General features: G+C 41.8%; 3 protein-coding genes across 9 annotated transcripts in view; 1 reads left to right on the top strand and 2 right to left on the bottom strand.

Annotated features, from left to right (window-relative positions):
- Nucleotides 1–4352, bottom strand: part of march1 (membrane-associated ring finger (C3HC4) 1) — a 29367-nt gene extending 25015 nt beyond the window's left edge. For 4 of the 6 annotated variants that reach the window (XM_046415030.1, XM_046415085.1, XM_046415055.1 and 1 more), the window contains exons 1-5: nt 4211–4352; nt 3718–3996; nt 2031–2139; nt 1020–1096; nt 796–852 (exon numbers count right to left, since the gene is read on the bottom strand). The gene's annotated coding sequence lies outside the window, so the exon portion shown is untranslated. Of the gene's footprint in view, nt 1–795; nt 853–1019; nt 1097–1184; nt 1612–2030; nt 2140–3717; nt 3997–4210 lie in introns of those variants that run through there. The other 2 variants (XM_046415065.1, XM_046415037.1) reach the window with 2 other exon arrangements.
- Nucleotides 614–3696, top strand: apela (apelin receptor early endogenous ligand). Its single transcript, XM_046415126.1, has 3 exons — nt 614–1071; nt 2612–2701; nt 3051–3696. The coding sequence occupies exons 1-2, from the start codon at nt 996–998 to the stop codon at nt 2698–2700; spliced, it is 165 nt and encodes a 54-aa protein (XP_046271082.1). The 5' UTR covers nt 614–995; the 3' UTR covers nt 2701; nt 3051–3696.
- Nucleotides 4082–14048, bottom strand: tmem192 (transmembrane protein 192). 2 transcript variants are annotated; one of them, XM_046415106.1, is made up of 6 exons: nt 13908–14048; nt 12878–13033; nt 12048–12309; nt 11783–11905; nt 5630–5735; nt 4082–4839 (listed from the first exon to the last, which is right to left on the bottom strand). In XM_046415106.1, the coding sequence occupies exons 1-6, from the start codon at nt 13917–13919 to the stop codon at nt 4725–4727; spliced, it is 774 nt and encodes a 257-aa protein (XP_046271062.1). In that variant the 5' UTR covers nt 13920–14048; the 3' UTR covers nt 4082–4724. The 2 variants fall into 2 exon arrangements, with proteins under 2 accessions (XP_046271062.1, XP_046271054.1); XM_046415098.1 differs by having other exon boundaries at nt 13890–14019.
- Between the last annotated feature and the right edge of the window lie 373 nt (nt 14049–14421).

Below are 14421 nucleotides of genomic sequence, written 5' to 3'. Positions count from 1 at the left end.
GACACTTCCCTACAAATAAAATTCTCAAAAAAAATGTATTGCTAGTTATTGCAACCGTTTTATCCATATAACCAGCCTCCCTGCAAAGAAAGACGCCTGTGCAGACAGACAGTAGACGGCATCCCAGACAAACAGTCAGAGTCAGAGTATTGTTAGTCCGGTGCATCACTGGATTCATTCAGTCAGGACCCCAGCCCCGAAGTGCTCTGTGCAAACAACCTCCCCGCCCCACACCAATACCATCTCACCACCCAAAAGCCCCAGATGTGTGTCCTCCTTCATGCGGGGGTAGGGGTAGAGGACAACTGACTCTGAGGGAGGAGGGATTTGGCTCTGCAACCTGCTGCTTTCAACTGCAGCTTCTTAAATCTTTTGCTTTAATGTTATAACTGATAAATCAACATTTTCTGCTTTATCTGCTCCCTTTAATTATTTCAGCCGCTCTTACTCGCACACAAACATAACCATGCATACCCGATATACAGGCAGGGGAGTATGTGTTCAAGGGGCAGTCAGAGGGCAGGGAGGGGGCTTCCTGTCACTTGAATTACCCTCTACATGTGGGGTCAATATGTGCAATGCTGAAGAGTGTGTGAGTGAGTGTGTGTCATTGGTTGAGGTGGGGGCTGCTGTGGGAGATATCACCCCCCCCTCCCTCCCTCCCCCCTTCTAAAAGCCTGTATAAAGGAGGTGGGGGGAAAGGCACCTTTGTCACTTTGCTCTCAGACACAGAGACAATCACACTCTCACTGGACACACAAACACTTTGGACACACACATTCCTCAGAGACATACTGATTATCCTGAGAAAAGGGGTACTTCAGTGTGCTGGATTCTCCCGTGGTGGGGCTTCTGCATTGAAACAGAGGGAGAAGAAAGAGAGAAAGATTGATCACACTGAGCATCATCGGTCCAGCTCATAGCCGGAAGGACTTTCCATCATTTGGGAAAACTATCGTTCAATAAGCTCCTCTGAAGCTAACTGCTGCCCAGCCATGAGGATCTTCAACCTGCTCTACCTGCTCCTGCTGCTCGTAGCTGTTGTAGCACCAATCTCCTCCGCCAGACCAGGTAAGCATCCCAAAACATTTCGGTCCTGAAAGGTCAGCAGGTGTTCGTTAAAAGCCACGTAGTCAAAGCCAAAGGTTTTCCGCATGTTTTAAACTCAACATCAGTAACGTTACTTCTGCTTCTTGCTAGTAGCTTCACTTTCTTCGGAGAGACAGACCTGAAACATGTTATTAAAAAGCTAAACTGACTACGAACTTAAATAAAACTATAGAAAACACACATTTGTTAAAATAATATACTGGTTTATCAGTAGTAATATAATGTTACAAGCGTGATAATACACCCAAAGATAACGTAACGGCCCGTCAATCATCATGGCGGGATGTAACTAATGGACAAATTCCTACACCATATGGCGCGTTCAATGGTTGTCGTACAATTCGTAATTAGAAAAAATCGAACAAACTAAAAAGGGGGTTAATTACCTTGGAATAATAAGATTTACATGAGTTTTTGCTGTTCTTACCATTTTTCTACAAGACATGAATGCTGCATTGGCATTAATAACTGGTCTTAAGTTCGTCTATGTTTTAAATTCAGTCATAGTCATCTTGCTAATCCTTTTAAAAAAAAAATGGCTAAGAGCGAATTCCCTCTGATTAAAGTTTTTTCTCACTGTAAAAGACATCACGGTGCTGCAGGTGCGCCTTTGCTTTGCGGCTACCTGCTCCACAGCCTGGCGGCGGAGGCAAACAGCGGCTGTTAAACAGAGAGACTTTTGGCTTGAGGTCGTGATTAGGCTCATGTGATGGAGAGGAGAGGATGAAGGGTGGGAAGAGGGAGGAAGGGACTGGAGCACAGCGCCGCCGGGGATCGCTCAGCGACCCCAGAGAGGTCCTTTGTCCCCGGCTGGAAGGGACTCCGGCTCTTTTGTTAATCACGGTGTTAAAACTCCATGCAAATACCCGAGCTTTATTAACATGACATGAAGTAACAGTGCCAAGTGTAAAGAAGCCTACCTCCAGGCGTGGGGAGCAGTTTCTTTGAGAGAGGAGCGAGGCGGGGGGGAGGAAGAGGGAGTCATAAAGTCATCTTGCACTTTATCTCTTCCTGGGCTTGGCTGGCAGCCTGTGAACCGCGGGAGTCAAAGTGGATTTATTAGGGACGTTTAAAAATAATCATGTGTTAGGTCTGCGTGTCCCAGTTTATTAGAAGGGGGTGGGCCCGTTGTTGGAAAATGAGTCCTAACAATAAAGCCGTGAAAGCTCTGTTTTTCTTTTGTCAACGATGGACACGTTAAGCCATAGTTAAGGTTTGTTAGTTTCAAAATTATACTTAGGTGAAAAAATGGTGACTGTAGATATTATTGTATTTCTTTTGGTATTAAAAACAATTTGCTCTCCTTCACGTGGGATTAATTAGGCCTGTCAGGTGATCAGCAGGGGTCCACCTGCAGACATAAATCTTTCTTTCACACCTTCCTCTCTTTCAGCCATGCTAAAAGTCTAACTTACAACTTGCAGGCTACAGATCTAAACAATCTGCTCATGCCATGGCCTTACTGTGCATGTTAAAATGAAGACATCTTTCTACCTTTCAGATTTCCTGAACCTGAGGAGAAAATATCACAGACATCACTGCCCACACAGACGCTGCCTGCCTCTGCATTCCAGGGTACCCTTCCCCTAAGGTAAGACGTGTGCACTCGTCCATGTGTTTCTGTGTAAAAGAGGTTCTGGGCCGAGCTGCGTGATAGGCAGAACAAAACCAGGCCGCGGAGCTGGCAGGTGGCAGTTTAGAAGGTGTGTGTGATTAGTGGCAGGGGTGTGTATTCACGCAGAACAGGAGTGGGCTCAGACATAAATCCCACTAACGATGAAGAGGAAGGCTTTAATGCCATGCCGAGTGTTTGGGGTGAAAGGTGGGGGTTTCAGCTTTAATTTTTTGACTCTGGTACATGCAAATCTACTTCAAGCTGTTTTCTGTCTTGACCTTAATTCATTTTAACTGGACACTATTGTTATTATTTTCTATTACAGGTTAAAGCACAAGACTGAGGTCGACCATAAGGACCACAGATGGGGAAAGCAACACTGGGACACTGTGAAAATGCCATCCAAAGACTGTGGTGTACATGTAGCTGCAGAAGAGCTAAAAGAAACTGTTCAAAAATGGAGCTCAATCTAAGCTTGTGCATGATTGACTCTTCATTTACATTTACATACAAACTGTGAAATGTTTCGGCATCCTGGTGGCCGCACATCTGGGTTTGCCCAGTTGCAAACACCTTCTCTCTTCATCCTCCAAAGCCAGCAGTCGTGTAATGAACCAAGAACAAGGGAGAAGGAGCATCAATGTTCAACACAATCGACCCGACAGCTACGGACCAAAGAGCTGGAAGCATCTTAGCGACTGTGGCGACGATGAACAGCATCCACATAGCATTCCTACAAAGTGTTTATAATGCATGTATGCACTTCAAATGTTTATTGACTTACGTTTAAAACTTTTAATAAAAATGTATCAATGTAGTGTTTTTACTTAATGAGTTTGTGTCTGTGTTAAAATAACAACAAACTACAGGGTCCAAATAAATGTGGAAACACTGAGGATAATTTCTGGTTATTATAAATTTTGGGGTTTTAAGCCACATTTATTGAAATTTTAGATGTGTGTGACCCAAAGGTTCAGGGCTGCTCCTGCTACCTGCAGTACTCCAGATGACTCCAGGCTCCCAGTAGAAGCCACATGGGAAAGGAGTCGTAAATGCGGCGCTCCCCGTGGAGTTACGGACGCCAGAGCATAAAGAAATCACAATGGGGAGCAAACACTCCCTCAGGTCTCAAGTGACGGCCTCCATATTTCGTCGGTGTAGATTCCCGTGACTGTTGAAATTCAACACAGAAAAGGTGAGGCCGGGAGAGACACCAGCTAATGTCGACACTGCGGCGTTTGAGATCTTTCCATTAGCTCTCGCGGCACATTCTGCAAAACAAACACTCGTCAAAACACAAAACTGCAGTCGCCTACTTGGGTTTCGCTGAAGTATTATGTCAACCGTCAGCCTGAATAGACTTGAGAACATTAAAGATTTATTGGAATCGGGTCACAACTAGGAAAACACAGCAACCGAAGAAATAGAAAAACTGCTACCAAACAGAGCATTTACACACACATTCAGACATAAAATAGCACTTACAGACATTTTATAGCACTCCTCAACCTATTTCTGCTGTTTGACTCTTCAGTTCCTCCTTAGTGCAGATGATCTCTAAAACTCTTCTGTCTCTCTCACAGTAACACAAGCGGCAGCACACGTGGGTCACTGGGGGTCATATGACAGTGATAAAAAACCCCCTCACTTCTGATCTGTGACCCATGACTCCACTCCTCCACCTCCCACTTTGCTTCTTTTACTGTCCTCCACTCAGAGCTCGCCTCCTCCTGCGTTATCTGTCCATCTCAGGTGAGATTTGGATCCCTCCCATTTTAAGTCTGTGCGCACAGGTGCTTGTGTGGAAAGGGATTTCCTTACTTTTAGTCTTTTTATCCAGTGTTTCTTCTCACTTCTGTCCTCTCTTTCACTGATCCCCCTCTCCTTTGCGTTAAGAGAGCAGGGAGTTAAAATGTTTGGGCTCTGGCTCCCGGGTTGGGTGTGTGGTGGCTGGTTCACAGGGAGGGGGGAGGAAGAGGAGGAGGAGGCCAGGCTGCGGTCAGTGCTGAGCGGTCAGGTTGAGCAGCCTCTTGCTCAACAAGATGTTGCGCTGTTTCAGGTACTCTATCAGGTCGGCCTGCTTCTCCACCACCTCCTCCAGACTGGAGCCCTCTCTGTGATGTGACAAACAATAGCACATGTGGAGCCTGTAACATCGTTCCAATTGCTTTGGGAAATCCTTCTTTAAACATATACATCTTCAATAGGAAGTAAACACACTGATGCACTGTTGGTTTCATACTTTTCAAGGCATTTGAAAAGGTCAGCGCTGAAATTTTAAGTAATGACCTTTCTTTGTATTCAAAATCTGTCTTCAGCACCTCACCAGATACATGCTACCTAACGGCTCTATTGTCCAAGATGATTGGGCAATAGAGCCGCAATGTTTCAGCGATATTTGACATCTGGTACATGACATGGAGAGACTGATGGTGCAGCTGAAGACTGCAGCGAGTGCAACAGGGGATGGTTTTCAAATTTTTGTCCTCCCTTTGTGGACAAATATGAAGCCACATTTCGGAGATGGATCAAACATCATGAGAACAAAAGTCCTAAAAACTCAAAGGAAGCCCATTCAAAGTTTTTCAGGGTTTGGGGAACTCATTGACGTTTGCTTTACTGCGTAAGAGATAACAATTAAATGGCAAAATTACCAATGTGCTAGCAAGAACCCGGACTAAAACAACCTACCAAAACCATTTCTCTTTGTTTATTTAACGTTGTGCTGCAGAGGCCTTTATATCAATGTACCAGCATTTGTTTCAGACTGGAGATTGCAGTGAAAGAGGCAACTCTGAAGTATCCCTGAGTGATACATAAACTTTCCAGCACTTTTAAGTAATATGGTTCCTGTCTCTAAGGGGCTACGGGCTGTGTGTGTGTGTTACTGAATGAACTGTGTACCTGAAGCCGGTCTCAGTCGGAAGGCTTGTGATACTAAAGTTGTGTGAATGTTCTTCTTGGTTCACGTCTGGTGCAGCTCGCTCCCTGTTGAACTGCATCACTTTGACTAAAACCACAAACGGGAAAAAAAAAGTAAAAAATCAGTCACTTTTCTAATGATGAAATCAGTCTTTCCTACTGTCAGCTGCAAATACTGAGCAGTGAGAGCTGTCCTACAAATCACTCAGGTGAGAAACAGCACACATTTTTTTTTTTTTTTACTGTTTTCCATCCCTCTCCTTCTCCTAAACACACACAGGCTGTTATATCCTGCACTTAGTTCTTATGGGCTGCCATATCCTGCACTCAAACCTCTAATTCTCACACCCTAAACATACACCTTTACACAAGAGGCGGGGTTAGCAGCGAGGTGTGGCTGTGAGGCATACAGCGGCTGGAAGAGGAGCCGGGACAAAAGTATGGGAGATGTCGGAGCTGTTCGAATTAAGATAAGGCCGAGGTGTGTGGGGTTTTGAGGGTCGAGTGTGTGAGGACGGGCAGAGGGAGGAGTTGGCTGAGTATTGATAAGACTTGAGTGTCATTAGCCAGAGGAAATTGTCAGGGAGGTTCTAAAGAGCGCAATCTTTACTTTGCTACAGTGCAGCATCTCAGCATCCACACTCACACACAATCTAAAGAAATACTGCACATTCCTGCATAATGAGGCCCTAAATCTGTGTGTGAGTGTGTGTAAATACAGCAACAGTAAGCAGGTATGTGAAAGACAGAGAGAGACATTCCAGAGGGACAGAGAAACGAAGAGGTGGAGACAAGAACAGAGGGATGTAAAAGCACTAAAAGTGATAATGAGTTTGTTTGCAGAAAAGCAAACTGCTGTCAGATATTTAATGAAATACCAACTAGGTAGCAAGAGAGCATTTATATTCACAGAGACCTGTTTAAAAATATATGATTTGTTAGGTTAACAAATGCAAGTAAGTATATGTACGCGGGGATGACTTTGGTAGACTTTCAATTACACATTTACAATTTATGGCATTAGATTTCTTCTGGTTATCCGCCACCAATCCATCAATAATGATGCTGCTGGTGCGCTGCTTCACATGCATCTGACTGCACAAACTTTGTATGTTATGAGCACAATGAAAAGCAAGAAAAAAAAAGAACCAATAAACAAAGATGTGTCAAACATGTGGTTGATATTACAAAAACATAGTCAGATCTTAATCTTATTTTGTCAGGGAAAAGGTTTTCATAACAAAGGCTGCCATGGGGAATTCCTTAAATCTCAACATGTTTCTGAAACTTCCCAAACTGTTTTAGAAAGATGCATCACAGTCAGCAATGCTATCCTTCATATTCAGTAAGCCTTTACTACTACTACTACAACTTTACTATTTTCTGACTGAAAGAAAGTACCATAAGTACCTTTAGTGTGAGGAGTATGAATATGGAATGAGACAGGTTTACTGGCAGTGTATACTTAATTATAATACACAAAAAGTGAAATACATGTACTTTATAGTTTGTCAACATGTAAGCGTCTTGCAAAAAGGAGTTAAACTTCACATATTTTTATAGCAGGATTTAGTATGTCCTTTTCTATGCCTTGTTCCCTTTCAAATACACGCTATAGACAAAAGTATTGGGACACAATCCTTTATTATTGAATTCAGGTGTGGGATGGGGCTGTTTTTCAGGCGTTGGGCTCAGCCCCTTACTTCCAGTGAAGGGAAATCTTAATGCATCAGCATACCAAGACATTTTGGACAATGCTATGCTTCCAACTTTGTGACAACAGTTTGGGGAAGGCTCCAGTGCCCCAGTGCACAAAGCAAAGTCCATAAAGACATGGTTGGATGAGTTTGGTGTGGAAAAACTTGACTGGCCCACACAGAGTCCTGACCTCAACCCCATCAAACACCTTTGGGATGAACTGGAACAAAGATTGTGAGCCAGGCCTTTTTGTCCAACATCAGTGCCTGACCTCACAAATGTTCTGCTGCATGAATGGGCATAATTTCCCACAGAAACAAAACAAAATCTCATGGAAAGCCTTCAGCAGAAGAGTGGAAGCCGTTATAGCTACAAAACTGTCCATGTATTTAGAATACAATGTCATTAAAGCCCCTGTTGGCATAGAGGTTATGTGTCCCAACATTTTAGTCTTTATAGTGTATGTTGTTAAGCTTAGTAATGTGTTTGATTTTGGGTTTGTCTGTTTTTCTGTGATATTGGATATTTTTGCTTTTTAAATTTCTTTCACAAAAACAAAAAAACGCTAATTTGTAAGACTGACCTGTACTATTGTGTTGAGTATTTCATACCCAACAACCTGGTTTATTTAACCCGATTTCATCCAAAAAACAACAAGATGTATTCAATAACCAAAGTGTCGGTCCTCTGTGTATTATTATTATTATTATTACTATTGTATTATTATTATTAAACCTACAAATTTCCCAAATTAGTGCACATACAGAAAAAGATCAGGACGACTAAGGATGTCCAGTAAGTCCTTCGTGTCTGTGGACTTCAGTGTATTACAGCAGGGGGCAAAAAACAGATAGAGGATGGATGGATGGAGTATTGTAAAGAAAGTGACAGATTTCACACGTCCTTGTTAGAGACTCTCACACACTCGACTGGACAGACAGTCCTCAGACCTGGACTACTCAGATCTGAGGAGCTCCAATCGCCCATTAAGACGTGCACATTTCCGGGTGATAACGGTGAAGCTGCAGAGGTGTTAACTGCTAATGGTACCACATTTAGAGCTTGTGAACTATGCACTGCCTGAATCAAAATCAAAGAACTGAAGGGAAATGAATCCCAACTACCATGGAGCCTGAATAGAGGGCTACGAGACGAAGGAGAAGAGCGGTGTGAACGCCTTTTAGAGTTGTGATGCAGGACATTAAAAGAGTTCAAACTGGTATGCGAGTCTGCTGGAAAACCACCCTGCAAACTGTTAAAACTGGTTCTATGGTATCTTGACAAACAACCAAATATATAAATAGAAACAACCAAATGTTGTTTCATAATGAACATGTAGTTTGCACCTCAAACAGCAGTTCGTAACCAAATGATAGTGGAACATCTGCTGTTTAAGACAGATTTCTGCAGGTCTGGTATGGTGATAGGGGTGAACTGAGGACTGTGGACAATTAAGTGGGTGTTAAACATTACATTTTGTCTCAAAATCCTGTGAAATACCTAAAAGTAGGCAAAAAAATTATAAGCATGGCTGAGATGAAAACAAGTTTAACCTTTTAACATGATTTTGGAGACTTAAGTTAATATCATGGACACGTCAACATTTAGACAAAGCTTTGATGAATACAATAATATTTAGTTCAGACATACTGAACACTACACTGGAACAAGTATGATCAATAATATTTGTGATCAAAAAGAAAAAATACTGAGTTTCAAACACATGTTGAACACCAGTTCATCTGCCATGACAGCACATGGGGTTTGTGTGTGATATGGGTGCGTGTGTGTGTGTGTGTGTGTGTGTGTGTGTGTGGTGAGAGTTAACCCTGTGTCCCTGTAGGCAGAGGAGAGAGATGTATGTAAGTTAAGTCTTTGAAGGCCGAGACATGGCTTTGATGTGCATGTAGGTCTATGGAGGAGAGTGTATTCATGTTAAAATGAGAGAGGCAGAAACATACAGCAAACCTCAAAGACACACACACACACACACACTTACAATGAGCATGCACTTCAAAGAGAAGTTGAACGAGGTCTTCCTGTATGGACTTCATAGCTGCAGGCATTATATCTCTCCCTCTCTGTCTTCTCTATAAATAAGGAGAGATTTTCTTTTCTCCCTGTGAACTCAGTGTTTTCACCTTGACTCTGCATTGGTCAGAGTGTGTGTGTGTGTGTGTGTGCTTTAAAAAGGTTTGCACTGAGAGGCACAACTCGGTTTGTGTCGTGCGTGCCTGACTGCACTGATCTGAGCAGGAATGCGGCGGGCGAACACAGATACCCTTCCTCCCCCTCCTCACCCACTGGATCACCCTCACTGTAAACACAGGGACAATGTGTGTGAGTGTGTGTGTGTCTCCCTCCAATTGGGTGGAGCGGGCTGAGGGTTACCCCTTGGCTAGGCTAAATCCTAATGCCTCTTATCTTCTCTCCTTGCCTCTTTGGTATCTCGAGCCCCAATCTGTGCCCTTCAGCTGCCAAACACATCTTTAATATGGATTTCCTTTCATTACAGATTCTTCTATATCAATATCCTCTGACGCAGCATCTTTAACAGCAGTTTTCCTTTACATACTGAGAGCACGGCCAGTGTATTGGATTTCACATAACATTTTGGGGAAGATTGAAATGTTTCTATTTTCCATCACTGTTGTTAACATGTCATGGCTTTTTTTTTTTAAACGAAAAATATCACAAATTACAATTAACAGATTTGCCTAAATTTGGAATTTTTACAAGACGGTGGCAAAAGTCTGCAAAGTGATGACAACGTATCCTGATAAATGTGGCCTGAATGTGTGTAACAAATCTAGTTGGAAGGCATCCCACAGTTTTTGAGACAATTCACTGCATTTCTAACCAAAAATATCGACCTCATGGTGGCAACAGATGAAAAGTCAGAGGACCATCAGAGTCATCAGGATTCATCCTGCAGGGACCATGACCATCTACGCAATACATTCAATAGCTGTTGAGCTGTTCAGAGCTTAGACCAAAGTGATGGACTGGCCAACTGACCAACAAAGTGATGCCTACAGCAAATGAACAAAAGTTCAAAACCTGACATTTAATAATGATGAAACTAAGTTATCACAGGCCCAATGCAGAACTGAAACTTACACATGAAAGGAGGAACCGTCTGTGAAAACAGTCCTGAAACACTAGCGTCTAGCGTCTAATTTGGCTGATCCTAACGGGTGAAAGCATTAACAACCACAACCAGCATGTGAGATGTCACTTGCTTTATTTGAAGCATGTGCTGAGAGCGTGTTGTGGCTTATTATAAAGGCCTCCACCAATCAGCACTTCATTATACTTGGACTGTGACTTAGGCTTCAGATATATGAGAGTCAGCTGCAGAATAGCCCTTCATGTATTTACGAGGTTAGTTAGTCACATAAAAAAAGTTGTTTCATTTAACCCAGGTTTTAAATACAAAACCCGTTTTGGATAAAGATGATTCATCTACTTATTTGTCATATTTGAGCTAAACAAATTTTCCACATTAAGAAAAGTGAACAACCACTGCGTTCTGTTGTGTTGCCAAAGAACTGAATGGTAAGTTTTGACAGCTTGAGGTCATTTCGACAAAGCTTCCAACACAGTGAATCAGAGGAAGTTAATTTTAAATTTAACCAATTAAGTCTGGGAATCATCCAACAAAGTGAGTGATAGAAAGAGAAAGAAAGAGGGAGAGAGAGAGAAGAAGGGAGGATTGAATGGCTGATTGTCATGCTGTCGAGTCTGAAAAGGGCAGGGCAGGTATTGTGATGCGAATGTGCTCAGATACAGAGTGGGGGGTGTTGTGTGTGTGTGTTTGTAATCTACAGGGTGTGTCTGTCCATATACCACAACCGATATTACTGCCAATAAAGTCACACAAATGATGCTGCATTACTCTTTCAAGATTGAAATAAAAATGGACTCAGTTTCTAAACCACAAAATTTGAACTGATGACTGATTTCAGCTTTTTTTCCATACTTTCACCATCTGTGAAAAGCATGACGTGATTCACACAGACTTCACCTGCCAAGTTAGCTGCCAGGTTGGCTTTTTACAATACTTGAGAGCTATATGGATAACCCTTTTTTAATTGAAATGAAAAGAAATGAAAGAAGAGAAACGTTCATCCAGATCGTATGCACACTGCACTTAAATTTTAGACATATTTGTATTCTATATTTTTCTTTAATCCCTGAAGTTAAATTCTTTCCTGAGATTTTACTTGGAGGGGGTGAAACTGGGGAAATCGATGGTGTGTTAACAAATTTTAGTGATGTTAAGAAGAAGGGTGTGGGTTTGTGGGTTGAAAGCAAGGGGTAAAGGTTAAATATAAGGTTAGATGTATGGGTCTGCAGGGGTGGCAGATGTTGCTGCCTCTGCAATCCCAGTGAAATTCACTTAGTATGAAAATAGTCCTACTGAGGTCACATTACCTGTGTAATACAGCAGACATGGCAACGCCACCAAGAGCTCCAACCCAAGGACGCTGAGCAGCAAGTAGATGTGCACATTTGCTGGTAATCGTGCAGCCAGAACAACCAGCAGCAGAACGTTCCCTGCTCACAAACATACAGAAACACAAACGCACATCCTTGCTTCAGCTCTACTGCCATCTTGTGGAGAAAACCTCCCTCAACATATACGGTAAACATGTATATATATATATGTATTTGTCTGACAATACGTGGACAGTTGTACCTGCAGAGTGTATGGTGAGCGGCAGGAGCTTCAGCCCCTGCATCTGTCTGTAGAATCGTAGGTATCCTCTGCCTCTGGCCCGGCTGTGGTGGTGCTGCGCACACCCGGTGAACAGCAGCACCAGCACCCATAAACCCACCTTGCCAAACAAAATGACACTGTCGCCTTGTACATTGCCCAGAATACTCATACAGACCTGCTCTTGGCCATATTTCAGCACACACAGCACTCCCACACATATTGACAACACCACATATGCAACCTGGAACAAAGAAGAGATCATGATTATTTTCTAGATGACTTGATTAGCTGTTCTGTCTACAAATTAAATCACAATTACAGCTTCCCAAAGGCCTAAGTGGCATCTTCCATGTGTTGTTTTGTCTAACCAACAATCCAAACCCCAAACTTATTCAGTTCATAACAACAGAGACTGGAAAAACAGCAAATATTCGCACACCTTTTTTGCTTAAATAAATTATCAGATAATAATGAATAATAATAATAATAAATAATAAATCGATGATTGAATACTTCAATTAACTAACTATAACTAAATGAATTCTGTCAATGAATTAATCAATGAATTAACTAATAATTCAGCTCTGAATTGTTGCAAATAAATCACAATAGCAATAATGCCCTGATATCAGCATCAAAATATATTAGTATCTGGTTGATATGTTGCGTTGTGTTATCAGCAGTTTATTTCCAAACTAAAAATCACAAGTAATTCAGTGTCCTGTGCTAAAAAAAGGACATTTTTTATGTTAACTGTATATGAACATAAAGTTCACAAGTGTTTATGTGTAAACGTGTGCATATCATACATGCAGCAGTGACAGCAGGCCGGCGTGGCAGGGTGTTGGTACAGTCTGAAACTGTCTCCTGATGGCAGAATGGAGGGCGTCAGCGGAGATCAGGGGTCCATCCACCAAAGAGTCTTCCTCTAAGCTCCGTGACAAATCCACTGAGGCTCCTGTCAGCTAAAACAACACAGTAACAAATGTTTAGATTGTTTTTACCCATTATTTACACATACTAGTCCAAGGTAAAACTTTGTATGTACAGCTCAGATGATTTTTTTCAAATCCTTTTTGACATTTGAGAACAGTATTAAATGTGTTGGCTTAACACTAATAGTAAATTTATGCTTATTCTGAATGTGATGCCAGCAATATATTTTTTAAAAAATTGGAACTTGGGCAACAGCTGACTGAGGAAGTTTGCGCTGATCACACACACACGTTAAGAGCTTCATTGATAACAGATGACACAGCCATGACTGGGTGTGAAAGGGGAATCCTCAAAAGGCTGAGGTGTGCACAAACAAGGACGGTTCAGGGTTCACCACTTTGAACAACTGTTGTTGGTAAACAGTTTATTTACGTTTTACACAGGTTCTAACTGTTATTGTTTTCATTAATCAGTTTTTTCTTTTTGAATGTATCCTGTTCTGTCCTTTTTAGTGTTGTCTGAATACCAAATGTCCCTGCAGTCCAACAATTGAATTTTCAAATCTTGTATTGCGTCTCCCGTAATTATGCTACGGTAATTGGTAATGTCCGGAAATCAAAGAGCAAAAGCACATCTGTGAATAATACACGAAAAAATAGCTACTCCTCCTCTTGCAGTAACGAGTTAGTAATGTTTTGCTAATGTGATATTTTGCAAAAGACGACTGTTGCTACTATACGACAAAGATACCGTCGCCTAGCTTCCTGTTTAATATGAAGCTGACGTACATCTCGTTAACTCAGATTAATTGTCACTGAGTATTTATCTCTCTTCACCGAACAAACTAGCCTTCATGACAGTCGCTGTTGAATGACGTGTACGTACTGCATAAAGCGAAGGTACCTTTGACTCCATTTTGTTTTGATGTCCGTTTTGACGTTTTTAAGGATGAAATTACGAAACAAAAACAAACAAGCATTAGCTTACATGCTATAAAAGGGGCGGGCAGGCAAATATTGTACACTTCCGGTTCCCCTATTTTATGGTGCCGGTCGTCGTGTCACTTTGGTTCCGAGCAGAATATATCCGGCCATTTGACTATAATTGCCGATTTCTGTTGATTATAAATACTAGCAAAATACTGAAACATTGTCCTGCATTATCTCAGCCGTGTGTCATCTTTTTTTTCTGCTAATTTAATGAAAAACGTGTTGGGGAATGCAGATCACTAAATTAATCTTTAGGCTCAACACAGCAGATTAGAAGGGTTAATAGGACTCTTACTTAATGACGTGACATTTTTCCACCTTTGTTTTAATGTTGATCTATGCCAGGACACTATTAATGTCGTCAGGGTGGATTCATTTCTTTATTTGCCTACTTGAAAGATTTTTTAATAAAAAAAAAAACACAAGGA

This window comes from Scatophagus argus, chromosome 2, assembly GCF_020382885.2.
Source record: "Scatophagus argus isolate fScaArg1 chromosome 2, fScaArg1.pri, whole genome shotgun sequence".
Classification (NCBI taxonomy): domain Eukaryota; kingdom Metazoa; phylum Chordata; class Actinopteri; family Scatophagidae; genus Scatophagus; species Scatophagus argus.
This window is presented reverse-complemented; position numbering and strand designations above follow the sequence as displayed.

Excerpts from the sequence above, each read along its gene's own strand:
- tmem192 (XM_046415098.1), bottom strand. The coding sequence starts at position 13,919 with ATGGAGTCAAAGGTACCTTCGCTTTATGCA. Across the intron at positions 12,310-12,877 it reads GCCTGCTGTCACTGCTGCAT|GTTGCATATGTGGTGTTGTC; the intron begins GTATGATATGCA and ends TCTTTGTTCCAG. Across the intron at positions 4,840-5,629 it reads CCGACTGAGACCGGCTTCAG|AGAGGGCTCCAGTCTGGAGG; the intron begins GTACACAGTTCA and ends GTCACATCACAG.
- apela (XM_046415126.1), top strand. The coding sequence starts at position 996 with ATGAGGATCTTCAACCTGCTCTACCTGCTCCTGCTGCTCGTAGCTGTT. Across the intron at positions 1,072-2,611 it reads AATCTCCTCCGCCAGACCAG|ATTTCCTGAACCTGAGGAGA; the intron begins GTAAGCATCCCA and ends TCTACCTTTCAG.